A 14,924-nucleotide genomic window follows, 5' to 3' on the forward strand; every position below is an offset into this window, starting at 1 on the left:
ACAGGCTGCTGCCCTCGTCACAGAAACTGTTACATGGCCGATTTGTTCGGTAACCGTTTTTTTTTCCTTCTAAGCTCCTCGACCAATCAGAACAGCTGGCCTTCGTCACGTGACACAACTTTTACATAAGTATTTTTTTCTTTTCTTTTTTTCTATGCCCACCGCTGCTGGTCCATTGAGAATAATCTCGCCCGTTCCTAGGACTACAAACCACAGCATGAGCCTGCGGTCACTCATTGCGCCTCGCCTATAACAGTAGCAGCATCAGTTTACACGGATGGCTTCAGTGATTGTTTTACCACATAGGTGAGTTAAGTGAGTGAGGAGAACTAGCCTATATAGACTTTTAAATTTGAACATCACTTCCACTGCTTAACGCGATGGGGACCGAGACAGAGAGCATGCTGCAGCTCGCGGACGAGGCTTTCCAATCCAAAAACTTCGACTTGGCAGCGGACATTTACGAGTGCCAACTAGCGGCTCCTGGAGACGTGATGGGACACCGGCTCGAGCTGATGGTAAAGCGGGCAGACGCGCTCGCCTTTGGGGGTAAATTCCCCGAAGCGTTCACCTTGTACCGCCAGGCTTCAGAAATAGAAAGACTAAGACCGGTTCATTTAGTCAACCTTATAAAATATCTATCGGACAGTATCAGGAGGCAAGACAGGCAAGAGAAGACTGCGAAGAAAGGGTTAGACAATGCAGCAGGGGCGGTTGTAGCACCAATTGGGCGCACGGAGCCCACTGCCCAAACAGCCACCAACACCCCTAAAGCAAAGTGTGGACTGGAGGAAATCACTTGCCGATTTTGCCTGAGTTTTCTATTCGAGCCAGTGACTTTGCCGTGCGGGCATAGTGTTTGTAAGAAGTGTCTTGAGCGCGAGCAGCAGCCGGTGTCTTGTAAGGAGTGTATGGATAGCTCCAAAGTGGCTGATGTACAGGGTTACCGGGTCAATGTGGTGCTTAGCAACCTGCTCGCCAAATGGTTCCCAACGTTACACCAGGCCGGCCGGCTGAGGCGCGAGGGCAACGGACTCTACGCCGACAAGAAGATGGAAGCAGCCCTGGAGAAATACGACCAAGCCATACTGATAGGTAGGACACTCAACTGTCTGTCTGTCTGTCTGTCTGTCTGTCTGTCTGTCTGTCTGTCTGTCTGTCTATCTATCTATCTATCTATCTATCTATCTATCTATCTATCTATCTATCTATCTATCTATCTATCTATCTATCTATCTATCTATCTATCTATCTATCTATCTATCTATCTATCTATCTATCTGAGAACTTTACGCATTGAATGGCACATGTTTCTTCTGATGCACATTTTGGTGCCACTTTAATTTCATGTCTAGAATGAATTAATTGCGTGATTGGGACAACTTTTGAATTTACGCATTGTGTAAGCTTTGTAGACATCAATTAGCCATACTATAAAACATGTCTTATTACACATAGTGCTGCCTACAATACATTTCTGGAATACTGAAGATGTTACATATCCATTTGAGGAGGACAATAGGTTATATCATATTCCAAAGGGGTGTGGCATAGGTTACCCCTTTTGCGTAAGCAGGCCCAATTCTGTTACATTTGGGTGTTGGGGACAGTGCATTTTGGTCTTTGGGACTGTAGGCCTTTACGTTTGGGTGATTTGGACACTAATCAGAGATGTAGGCTGCTATTGTAAGAGTATTTATTGTATATTTAAGTGAATGCATTCTTATTGCTCATCCACAATTGTGTGTTTTTTAGTTGAAATAACAACTAATAGCCTATTACATATTCCATAGTTTCATAAGCCTGTTATATAGCCTCCACTCTTTATGGCAGTGGCCCACTTTGCAATGCATAGCTGTCTGTCTGTGCTGGCATCTAGGGCTCGCGCGACCATGTGTTGGGTAACCTAACGTTATGTATGCTGTGGACCAAACATTGCGTAAGATGCACGTAACAGCCCCCCCTCCCTCCCTCCTTCTCCCTGCATCTCTCCTTCAGCTCACTCATTGTATAACTCAAACAATCGACCGTATGTGGGTCAAGGGCATTAATACGTGTCACCACTTGGGACATTGACGCTCACACAGGTACCAGAGGTTTCATGTAAGGCACAAGTGGTGTGGTTAATGTGTTTTTTTTTTTTTTTTTTGCATTTTTTAAAATTACTTTTCCTTATTTTGTGGGGACAACTGTAAACGTAAAATGACCATGATCATTTAAGTTTTCAATGTCCTGTACGCATTTATATACCAGTGGTTGTTAACGCTAAAAAATATTTCAATTTTGTTTTTATAAATAACCAAAAATTGTATTAAGAAAAAATTATTTCTGTAGTACCACAATAGGTATTCCTGATGTATAAAGATGAGTATGTTACATTTAAAAAGGCTATGTAAGTAATGAAGATCCCAAAACATAAGAATATCGGACATATATACATATTTTGGATTATAATCATTTGGTGGAGGTTTGAATTGCTCGGGCCAAATTGACTTCAAGGACAAACAATGTTGGTACATTTTAGGATAACAGGAGGAGGGTTAAAATGTTCTTTTTCGTTCGATATCTACAGTTTATGTCCCACAATAAGACATGCATTGCACAGGACAAACTGATATCAGAGTCTCATAGACGTCACTCGGACTGAAATCATTTGACTTTTCTGCTGCAGCTCCACCGTCACTTCAACACTCCGGTCGTGTAAGTCTCTGGTTTCACTGACGCTTGAATCCGATTGGAGAAATGCACTCAACATTCTCCCCTCCTATCCTGTTCTATTCTATTTATCGAGTGTTGGAATGGTAAATGGTAAATGGACTCCACTTATATAGCGCTTTTCCCTGGTTTTTCACAGACTCAAAGCACTTTACATTAACTACACTACACTACAGAAACTACGCACTGAAAAAATGCAGAAGTTAAGATAACCAAAATTGTTGAAGGCAGGTGCTTTTTTCATCTGAAGAATGTTCTTGGTAAAATACACAGTTGGTACAATTTGTAACTATCTCAACAAAATGCATTAGGCTCAAATGTAGGCAGTTTTCTTTAAGCTTAATTTTAGTCGGCCTAAAAAATTACAAAATCTAGTGAAGACAGTTTCATAAACCTTTTCATTTTGGCAGGATTTATTAGCTACACCGACATCTCCGCACACTGTCTCTGTCTGCCTTCCAGTAACTGCAGTTGTGTTGTACAGCTCCAGAAAAAAATTGAGAGCCCTGTCTGGATTTTTCTCAAATATTCATCTCTAGATAACTTTTTGAAAATGCTCTTAATGACAAAACATGTATTGGAATTTGGTAGAAATGTTGTCAGTAGTTTATATTATAAAACCAAAATGTTCATTCTACTCAATAATATAGGCATATAAATAGTAAAACGAGAGACACTGAACATTTGGAGTGGTCTCTTAATTTTTTCCAGAGCTGTATATATCTGCTCAAACAGTGGGGCACTGGACATGGTTGTTGAGCTGGTGCATCGCTCCCACCCTTATCAGAATGGGATTCCCCCTTTGGGCCGATTCCAAGTGTTCTGAAGGTTTCACAGTCATTTTGCACGGTGGGTTAGTTGGCATAGATGTTTCATAGATAAATAATGATTGACGAAGAATGACATAACTGTTGGATTGGTTGGCATAGTTTCAGACTGGTACAGTGAGTAATCAGTGTTGTTCTTTGATCGTGGTGAAAGTGAGATAAAAGGCTGCTGTATCAACTACGTCATTCAGACGCATTTACTGGTAATTTATGGTTTACTATTGAGAGTTTTTTTGAATACATTTGTGAGCTGTCAGGAGAGCAGAAAAAAAGCGTTTTTTTTTTCGGTCTGCCCAATTTACATTTTTTGTATGGTATTTGTACAAGGGTGTGTGTGTGCGTGTGCGTGTGTGTGTGTGTGTGTGTGTGTGTGTGTGTGTGTGTGTGTGTGTGTGTGCAGAGAAAGTAAATCAGTTCTCACCCTCTGATGTGGGGCTGGCGCTAAAGATATACTCCCATCAGTGTTAACCTCTTATTTTAAGGTTAAGTTAAATTTAGGTTTTAAATCACGGTTTAGATTGTGTTCAGACATGCAGGATGTATGGTTAATGTAAGGGTAAGCGTTCAGGGACATAATGCACGTTAGTAAAATGTCATCAGTATTATAATTAGCGTGTGTGTGTGTGTGTGTGTGTGTGTGTGTGTGCCCATGCTCTTAACAGCAGTGGTTCTCCAAAAAATCTTCTAAATTATATAATCTTACTATTATGTAGCTCTTATAACTACATTTCAGTTTTATTTATTGAGTGATTTACAACCGACAGTATTTAGCCAAGTAAAAACTCCTCCTCATCCCCAACTGGGCCAACTGCGACATTTATACAACTCCTTTTTTTTGTAGTTATGAAACCAGGAATGTGGGTGACCCTGATTGTGGTTTTGTAAGGCAGCCCCCCCCCCCCCCCCTCTTTCCAACATGTTTTGTAACGTGGAAAATGATCCAATTTAAACCTTCCTCATTTGAATGGGGGTTGAGACCTTATTGCCGACAGTGAATTTAGTGTTTTTAAGACGTTAAGGGAATGAATAAGTTGTGTGAGTCTATATTTTGGATTCTGTAGTGTTGTGAAACAGTTGCTTCAGTATCGGGGTTAGGGATCCTATACTACGGTTTATGTAAATGTTTAAAGGAAAGAGCGCTGGAAGAATTTGATTTATCGTGAATAATTGATTGACAGGTACCTACTTAGAAATATTCTGATTGATTGGATTAATCGTTTATAAATTGTTTATTAATTGTCATTTATTGAGCAAAAAATGCAAAAGATTCTCTGGTGTGAGCCTTTTCAAATTTGAGAATCTGCTGCTTTTTTCTGTTTTATATCATTGTAAATTTAATATATTTGGCTTTTAGATTATTAAATAAAACACACAATATGACGATGTCTCCCGGGTTTGTGGAAATTAAATTTTTTCACAATTTACTGATGAATAACGGCTAATAAATGAATAAATGTTTTATTGTTATATTATAACGCTAACAATGACTCCTCTCTCTCTCTCTCTCTCCTCCTCAGCTCCCATGGACCACATTCTGTTCAGTAATCGCTCCCAGATCCACTCGTGTCTGAAACACTATGAAAAGGCTTTGAGAGACGCAGAGACAACCTGCACACTCATGCCTCGCTGGTCCAAGGTATGGTACATAATATACAGCAGTAAATAATATGTATGCAACAATCTATTTATGCTCGAAAAATCAATAAAAAATCAATAAAAAAAATTTAAGTAAACATTTTATTGATTAATTTTTTATTTAATTTTTTTTATCTGTCATGTAAATGTTGGATAAGTAATATATCTTTTTTCTCCTCCATTCTTCAGGGCCATGTCCGTAAAGCCCAGGCTCTGGTGTCACTAGGCAGGACGGAGGAAGCTTTGAAGGAATACCTGGTGTGTCTGTCCATAGAACCAGACTACAAGGTCGCTAAAACAGAGGTATTCAAGGTAAACCATTTACCATTTTTATGTTTGGGAGTTGTTATAGCTGTGTTTCACATAGGATTTATGGCTGGTGGACCTCACTCCTATAGGGGGAAAAGTGTGTATATCCTCAAATGAAATGCATCAATCTGGTTAGACATTGAGGGCAAATTTAAGAGGTTATGCAGAATTATAAGAATAAAGAAAAAATTAATATACTTTGCACTTGATTTTTTATTTTTCACTAAGCTCAGACCTGTGATAATAAGTGATAATGTTACTGCATACTGCCTCTATGAATGTATGTGAAGATAATTACAATTTTGAAATAATAATCAAAATGGTTTTGTCTTTTCTCTCCCCTCAGCTCCTTATTGATCTGCTTGCTCCCATGGCAGATCAGGTCCCTGAACACATCTCAGACTGCTCCTTCAGAACGCACATCAAGAGCAGCATCAACTCGCCCTCACAGGTAACACCAGCCTCCACCTGTGCTACTCTCTCCCTGCGTTCCAAATCACATACTTTTTCTTTTTTCTACACTACATACTAAAGTACAGAAGAGTTTTAGGGCCACAGGAGAGAAACAAAAATCAGATAAGGAAGATTTTCTTTCCTTATGTCGAGAAATGTCAAGAATAAAGACGAATACAACCTATGTTCCAAACGAAGGAAACAAATAATATCACTTCATGTCATTGACTTGTAGACACACACACACACACACACACACACACACACACACACACACACACACACACACACACACACACATTGCTATTTCTAAAATAACCAGGTATACACCATTACCTAAATTACCACCCAACCCTTTTCAGCGTTCCAGATTAAAGGCTTGACATTAATCCTGTGTGTGTCCCTCTTTACCCTTTAGACCTACAGTCCCAGCCTGCTATCGTCAGAGTTCAGCTTTGAAGCCTCATCCCCCCCTCCTGCGTCTGGGACGTCCCGTGGCAGTGAGGTCAGTCGCCTGGCTCACTGCTTCCTCCTGAAGCGCCGGAGACGGAGCTCAGAGGAGTCGGAGGACGGATGCTGCGATCGCAAGAGATCCAAGTCTGGTGAGTTTATTTGGAGATTTTTTTGTGCACGCACACACGCACACATACACACACACACACGCACACACACACACGCACACACACACACACACCCTTTGCGTATTTATGTCTTATTCAAATGTTTTATTTACATTCTCCAGAGTCATCAGAAGTGACTGAATCGACTGCGGTCAGTGAAGTCTTGGACCCGACAGATCTGGATTGTTCTCTGTGCATGAGGTGAGTCTTTGCTTTACTTAATTAACTAGATCATATTGCACTGTAGTTTGGCCTTAAAAAATACAGTGAAAACACCACCCTAGGCTGTTTGAAGCTATTTATCTGACTAATGAAATAATAATGAATTAATTGAAATTAAGAATTGAATTCTTAATTAACGGATAATGAAAATAAATATAAGTTGCAGCTGTGCTTTTTAAATTGTCCATGTTTTTAAAGCGTCGTATCTTTGTGTGTTTCTGCGCCCAGGCTTTACTACGAGCCGGTGACCACGCCGTGCGGCCACACCTTCTGTCTGCAGTGTCTGGAGAGATGTCTTGACCACAACCCGAAGTGTCCGCTCTGCAAAGAAGGGCTCACTGAGGTACGTAGTCTCAATACTTCACTATTTTATTCCATTTATTTATTCTTATAAAATGGGTGGCTTAAATCAAGCCATCTGATTGTGTCCTAACTGTTGTAATTATGGGCGTATACATAACTGCTATGACGTCCAATCAGTTTGCAGAGTTCCATATCACTTATATTAGGGACAATGCTCATCAACTGACTAGAGGACTAGAGGATGCTGTAAATAAGCCAGAGTTAGCTGTGTGTGCATATTTTCATACCCAGCCAGGTCTTTAAACAAAAAAAAATAACTATAAAAATAATAAAAAAACGCCCTTACGTATAGTCCATTTTGATGCTGGTACATACAGTACATTGGCCTATAACGGCTTCATTAAGTAGGATCTAAATTGGTCCCGGTCGTAATGCTATAATACCGGATCTTGTTTTTCCCAATTTAAACTCTGTGTATCTCAGTGTGGACTAAAGGTATTTGGGTCGTCTACTGTATACGTAATGTAACCTGATCACGGAATGGATTGCTACGGAACTATAGACAGTATTTGTAACCGATACTGCTGAATTTTCAAACGACAGAATGCAAGTGTATTGATAGTAGATCATTGGATTGACAAGTGGATGCAAACATAGTTAAACTCCCCCTCTATCTATACAGTATAAACAGCTCCGGAAAAAATTAAGAGACCAGTCTGGATTTTTCTTCAATCTTCATCTCTACATTACTTATTGCAAATGGTCTTAATGACAAAAAATGTATTGGAATTTGGTTGAAATGTTGTCAGTAGTTTATATTATAAAAACAACATGTTCATTCTACTCAAACATATGCCTATAAATAGTAAAAACGAGAGACACTAAATATTTGGAGTGGTCTCTTAATTTTTTTCCAGAGCTATATGCTTCTGTCTTTATTTCTACCATATATGTTTTTTTGCCTATATTCTTGCCATATTTTCTAACACATTGTCTGTGTGTGTCTCTACAGTTCTTGTTCCAGAGGCAGTTCTCTAAGACAGTCTTAATGGAGAATCTCATATCTACGTATCTTCCCTCGGAGCTCAGCGAAAGACAGAAAATCCACCAGGATGAAATGGCTGAGCTATCAAAGTAAGTTCATGTCTTAAAATAAGTTTGTGTGTGTGTGTGTGTGTGTGTGTGTGTGTGTGTGTGTGTGTGTGTGTGTGTGTGTGTGTGTGTGTGTGTGTGTGTGTGTGTGTGTGTCTGTGTGTGTGTGTGTGTGTGTGTGTGTGTGTGTGGAAAACCCGAAATTGTACTTTCAATGGACAATCTCCATTCAAAATGTCATCTAGTCCAGGACTGGGCTTATAGTACATGTCTGTGAAACCGGCCCGAAATGGTCAACTTAATCATTTCCAATCTTATCTTGTCATTAGTTACGGCCTGTGTATTGGAATGTGTGTGTGACGTAGTTCTGTCTGATTTGACCCACCGACCTAAAATAGACGACCCACTTCCTCTGACACACTGACCCTTGTTAGCTTAAGGCTAACAAGGGTCAGTGTGTCAGGAGTCAGGTTTAATTTTCCCCGTGAAATCACCTCTCTGAAACTGGAGCCAAGGGGATTCACTCTTACAGTAGCCATTGGATTTTTTTTTTATAATTTTATCGAGAAGTACTTTCTTTTTAAATAGTTACATTTTCCATTTTTCTGAGAATTTTAAGGATTTTTCATAATATTTTGGCATCATATTTGGGATTTTAAGTGGATTTTTGAGCTTAAAAAACAGAATATGAATGTTATTTTAGGCTATTAGGCATTTTGTTTAAAGATCCATTGTAGAATCTTTGATACATTAGCTATTTCTCTTGAGCATTTAAAAAAAAAATTTGCCTAAAAGTTGAGATTGAAAGTTGATTCTTGAGCCTTAAAACAGTAAATACATTTTATATTTCCTGCTTTTAAACAAATTCTCTTTTCTCTTTCCCTTGTTTAGTCTGAACAAGAATGTGCCTATATTCGTGTGCACTATGGCCTTCCCCACCGTGCCCTGTCCGCTCCATATCTTCGAGCCGTGCTACCGGTTGATGATTCGCAGATGTATCGAGACGGGAACCAACTGCTTTGGCATGTGTCTGGGGGACAACCTTAAAGGGTGAGTGTTAGGACATTAATTGTGTGTGTGCTTGCTTATGTTTCAGTATGTAGAGACACTGCAGGTGAATAGGATGGCATTTTTAACGTACAGATATCATCATGAAACTTTGCCAGTTGATTACTTTTAGGAATAATTCTTTGTAGGGTATTATATATATATATTTTAAATGTTTGAATAAATATGCAAATGTGGCAATATCTAACTAATTATATATATATTTGAATCTCTTTATAATCAAATCGAACCCATGTAGCATATCAAATCAAAAATCTTAATGTTGCATAAAGCCAGAGTAAAATATTATTAATGTTAGATAATGGCTATTTGGCTAAAACAGTTTTTAACATTGCGTCCTCTTATACCTCCAGGTTTGCAGAGTACGGCGTCTTGCTGGAAATCAGTGATGTGAAGCTTTTCTCAGACGGCCGGTCAGTCGTGGACACGGTCGGCAAGCGGCGGTTCAAAGTCCTTCAGCACAGAGAGAGAGACGGGTACAACACCGCCGACATAGAGTATCTGGAGGATGTTAAGGTAAGAAAAGAGAGAGATAAGCACAATGTACAAATGGAAAAAGTTACGAAAAAAACAAGGCAATTTTCTTCACTAGATTTTTGACTTTTGAGAAAGTTTTATGGAGACCTGCACACATTTGAGCCAAATAATAATATTTTATTGAGTTAACTCCCAATTCATTTACTGTATATAAAAAAACTTTAAAGTTCTACTGTTGCCTTGAAATTTCGTTTTTTCTTAGCTTTTTAATTTTTACATTTCAAAGAATCATATAGTTAGCCAGAGAGGGATAATAGTAGAATGAAGAAGTAATAGCTTGATATCTAAAATGTGTTTGTGTGATTGTGTGTGGGTGTAGGTTGAGGGAGCAGCAGACACCTTGGCGCTTCAGTCTCTCCATGACACGGTGTACGACCAGGCGCTGGTTTGGGTCAACTCTCTGAAGCCGGAGATGAAGCAACGCATAGAGGGACACTTTGGACCCATGCCCGAAAAAGACTCCCTACTACAGGTAAACACACACACGCAACTTACAATTCACACTTTTTTTTAAATTAATTTAAAAAAAAACTTTATATAACTACTGTTTTTCATCACTAACACTGACGCATACAATACAGAATACTTCTCAAAGTAAAAACATATATATAAGTTGCTCAAATTATGAACAGCATTCATAATTTTACAGGTTGTAGTAAAATATACAATATTCCTATTATTAGAAAATAATTTTTAGTATTTTTTAAATAAAGTAAAAAAAATGGTGTGTTCATGTTGTGCAAACAAGTACAGAATCTGCATTGGAGTGGATTTTAACATCTTATATATTGTAAACATTGTCCACCTTCATATACTAACCCCCTCCCCCCCTCTCTCTCTCCCACCTATAGGCCAGTCCTAACGGCCCGTCTTGGTGCTGGTGGCTGCTGGCCGTCCTGCCTCTAGAGGGCCGGGCTCAGCTGCCCTTCCTGGCCCTCACCTCGCTGAAGGATCGCCTCAGTGGGATCCGCAAGGTGCTACTCTTCATGGCTCACAGCCGGCAGCGAGGACACCCCCTCAAACCACTGGTGTAAAAGAACTACAACTGTAATGAAAAACTACAACTATGGGAATCAAAATGCAGTAAAACCTTATCGCTCCTCCTGGCTGCAAACTACAAAACGGCCCTCCTTCTAACACAGCAGTTGATCTGTTGTTTGTTCTTCTTCTTTTTTTTTTTTGATGCACAAATAACTTCAAAACGTTGCTTTTGAATTTGCACCTTGTAGCAGCGCTGGCTGGACTCTCTCTCCGTCTACACATCAACAGAAAATGTTGAAACTTAAAATTTTAAAAAGGACTTTGAAACTAAAGCAGTGACGACGACATTATAGATCCGAATGAAAAGATATCTTCCATTCAAAGGCATTTTTTTTCCCCGATACAGATTGAGAGACTTGAATAATCTTCTACCTTTTTTGAACAGTGACTGTAGCAACAACGCTGAAGCGCACAAGCTCACAACATGTCTTCAATTGTTGCCTTTTATGGCTGTCCTCCATTTTGTAGTTCTACGTACTTTCTCTCGCAAAACAAAAAACTGCAAAAAAAAATCGCATTCTGATATGAATGACTTTTTTCTGCCTATCTGAACTTTTCAAGCAAATACTGGAACATTCAAATCTCATCTACTGTAACGTGGCAACTGCCTTTAATTCAACCAATCAGTGTCCCCCACCTCTCCCGCCTCCCTTTGTGTACTATGTGTCTTCAGAATCTACAAGAAACCTATTTATACGTTTGCCTTTTTCTGTGTCAGCTAAGTGAATAACCTTAATAATACCTGTTTTAGATATACTTCATTCAGTGGTTTAAGCTTTCTGCTCACTTACTGTTTAGTAAATGGTTTGCCTCATTACAAGGTGTACACAACCACATGTTAGATAGAGTATTTTACCTCACAACAACTATTCTAGTCTTCCTTTCTTCCTTATAACTATCATTTCATCACTGTCCCAAAATCTTGAAGCAACAAGACTGAACATTTTTACATCAACATTGGTGCTTTACGACTCTTGTTCTTCTTGTTCTTTTTGTCTTTATTATTCATCCAATTTTTGTTATTTTTTATTTATTATGTTGTCATTATTTAAGCATGCAGTGACATTGTTTACATTTCATAGAAGGAGATGCCGAGCTGCTCATATTTTCCAAAGTTCTTTTTTATTTAATTTTTTTTAAACAAAATATTTTATTGACACTCAAACATTTGCAATATCATCCATGTGTGACACACACACACACACGCACACGCACACACACACACACGCACACACGCACGCACGCACGTGCCGCACACACACACACACACACACAGTGTAAGTGTGACGACCCAGATCTGTGGTATTTTAATTGGCCTGTCACAATCTGAGCTACTAGAAACATACTTCAATTTGAATTCCTTTTTCTTCTTCTTTTTTTTTATAGCTACAGAGATACACTCTAATGCATTTACATCTGGTTGTGTGATACCATTGTGTCCTAAAGTGTATTTATTCAGTATTTATTCTGACTTATTTTGCACTTCCATTTTATATGTAAGGGAAAGAACATGGTGCTGCAGACAGACAGGCCTTTAGGAAGTGTATTTGAATTACCACATAATAAATAAATAAATCTGCTGGTGCTTAAAACAGTCAAACGGTCCCTATGTGTGTATCCCTATCTGTGTATCCATTCATATGAGTTTGATTGACGAGTTAAAAGGCCAGTGCCTTCCATTATAGAATAACAGGGGTGTGGAAGCTAACAAGCAATTAAAAGCTACATTTTAAAGTTAATAATTTTCATTTTATTTTGAAATTTGTCCAGTTATTTTTTTTAAATGTTATTTAATTTTATTAACATTTTTATTTTTTCACAAAAAGGAAATGGCTATAAAGCAAGAGAGAAAACCCATAAACACATTTCTGGAAAAAAAAATGTTGTTTGAAAAAAAAATATCGAGGCCTTGTCTAACGAGTTGTTGTTTTTTTACATTGGAAAAATCTGCAAATATTTTATTTTACATATTAAATGTGTTTTTGATTTGTCATCTGATGTCAAGTGTTTTGATTTCAATCGGGTGCTTTGTATTTTATAATTTTTATTTTAGTCAACGATATGTTTTCATTCTCTCCTTGTTTGGTGCGTAAACAGCACAGGTAACGTCCTGTCAAATCATCCAGTTTTTTACTTTTATTTTATTTTGTATTGAAAGGGCCAAAGCCATGTAATGCTGCAAAATGGTGAAACATTATATAAAAAATGATATACAACAATGATTTTGTTAATTCATATTTTCCCTATTATAACATTATATCAAGTTATTATGCACCATAATTGTTCATTTGATATTTGCTAAGGTTTCTCTACACTATGTTTCCTAGTAAAGGATATCATATCATATCTTAACTGGTATATATCTAAACAAAACCACTAAGAAGCTAAGGGGATTTAAACTGGGCATGACAAATTGAACATTGGGTTATACAGTATATAAAAGCACAGTATATATTATTTTGGATTCAGAAATGTATTTTCTGAAAGGCTTGAAGAGGTAGGGGTGAAGGGAATGAGTGAATAAAAAACTATATAGTTGAAAAATGACAAAATATGTTACTGGCTTAAAACTTACATATGGGAACTCTTGTTTATCTGTTAGAGCAGTTCTAGTGCCTTAAGTTTAGAATTCTTCCATTTTTCAATTCAATGTATAAACGGAAACTACCTAAATAGCATCCCAATTATTTTAATACATCTTTGGTTTTTATCCTATTATCTCTGAAACAGCTACATTGACATCATCCAAAACATGTTTAATACTCTTCCAGGACAACAGTAGTAATGAGTTTGACTTCATCTCTTCATTTGTGAAAGGACTCCACTTATTTAACGCTTTCCCCTGGTATTTCACAGACTCAAAGCACTTTACATTGTTTTGTACACATTCACCCAATCACACACATATTCATACCGATAGCAGCAGCTACCACGCAGGGTGCAGGCTAACTACCGGGAGCAATTCGGGGTTCAGTGTCTCTTTGCCCAGGGACACTTCGACATGTGATGGGGAGACGGGGGATCGAACCACCGACCCTGTAACCCAATGGACGACCTCCCGACCCTCTTCGCCACAGCTGCCCACAGTAACCAACAGTATTTGGTTTTCTTCCCACGGGGAGGAATACAATACAATGAACAATAATTTTCATGCAACAATCTCTGGTCTCTCGTGGGTTTTCTGCACTTTTACATTGTGACAGTCAAACAAAACAAAAAAAACTAAATAAAACACATACAACAGAAAAACTAAAATATGAAATAGTAATAAAAATGAATTGGTCACATGATTATATTAACGCTTTTATCATATCCTAAACATTTTCTCAATGTAAAATGGTCTCAAATCAAAGGGTTAAAGACATTGCAGAACTAAACTAAATGTTTTTTCCACTCAATATTAATATTCCATATCGTTAGCCTCATAGCATAATTGCCCAAATCATATTTACTCTACTTTTACTCTACATCTACTCTATTCTACATGTACTCTACTCTACATCTACTTTTCGTTAGCCTAATAGCATAATTGCCTGAGTCATACTTTAAGGGTTATAGAGTAGGGTAAAGTAGATGTAGAGTAGAGTAGATGTAGAATAGAGTAGATGTAGAGAGTAAATATGATTTAGGCAATTATGCTATGGCTAACGATATGCTTTTGTTATCAGACAGATTATTCCAGCAGAGAAAGGTGTTGACTATAGCAGTGCAGGTTATGAGCTAACACCCAGATGGGACATGAAGACAGTGACATTTGTCGGAGACTAAGTATTCAATTCATAAAGTTCAGGATGTTATAAAATCTACAGACTCATAAAAGAAATATCTTAAAGTGACACAGACATTTTACTGGTGCTTTTTTAGTGTCAAATTGCCATAAAAAAACATTAACGGTAAAACACAGATGTAGAAAAAGGTGGGATATGTTTTGGGATCTTTAGTCATGCAATTTTTTTATTTATTTTTTTAAAGTAGAGGGTGGTGGCATTATTATCTAACGATTAATATCTTGACCTACATTATCTGAAGTGCGTTTAATCAAACTGTTATCACAATAATGTTTTACTCTTATGTTCACTATCTTGTGATCTCAATAAAACAA

The 14,924-nt window shown here is 38.0% G+C and overlaps 1 protein-coding gene across 2 annotated transcripts; it reads left to right on the plus strand.

Annotated features, from left to right (window-relative positions):
- Window positions 1-204: 204 nt before the first annotated feature.
- Window positions 205-12,815, plus strand: LOC307256655 (LON peptidase N-terminal domain and RING finger protein 3-like). 2 transcript variants are annotated; one of them, XM_080035705.1, is made up of 12 exons: window positions 205-1,095; window positions 5,060-5,178; window positions 5,367-5,489; window positions 5,833-5,937; window positions 6,358-6,541; window positions 6,682-6,760; window positions 7,010-7,124; window positions 8,097-8,218; window positions 9,068-9,226; window positions 9,598-9,760; window positions 10,101-10,253; window positions 10,633-12,815. In XM_080035705.1, the coding sequence occupies exons 1-12, from the start codon at window positions 381-383 to the stop codon at window positions 10,813-10,815; spliced, it is 2,220 nt and encodes a 739-aa protein (XP_079891831.1). In that variant the 5' UTR covers window positions 205-380; the 3' UTR covers window positions 10,816-12,815. The 2 variants fall into 2 exon arrangements, with proteins under 2 accessions (XP_079891831.1, XP_079891832.1); XM_080035706.1 differs by having other exon boundaries at window positions 5,367-5,480.
- Window positions 12,816-14,924: the final 2,109 nt, after the last annotated feature.

This window comes from Ammodytes marinus (genome assembly GCF_949987685.1).
Source record: "Ammodytes marinus genome assembly, chromosome: 10".
Taxonomy (NCBI): Eukaryota; Metazoa; Chordata; class Actinopteri; order Uranoscopiformes; family Ammodytidae; genus Ammodytes; species Ammodytes marinus.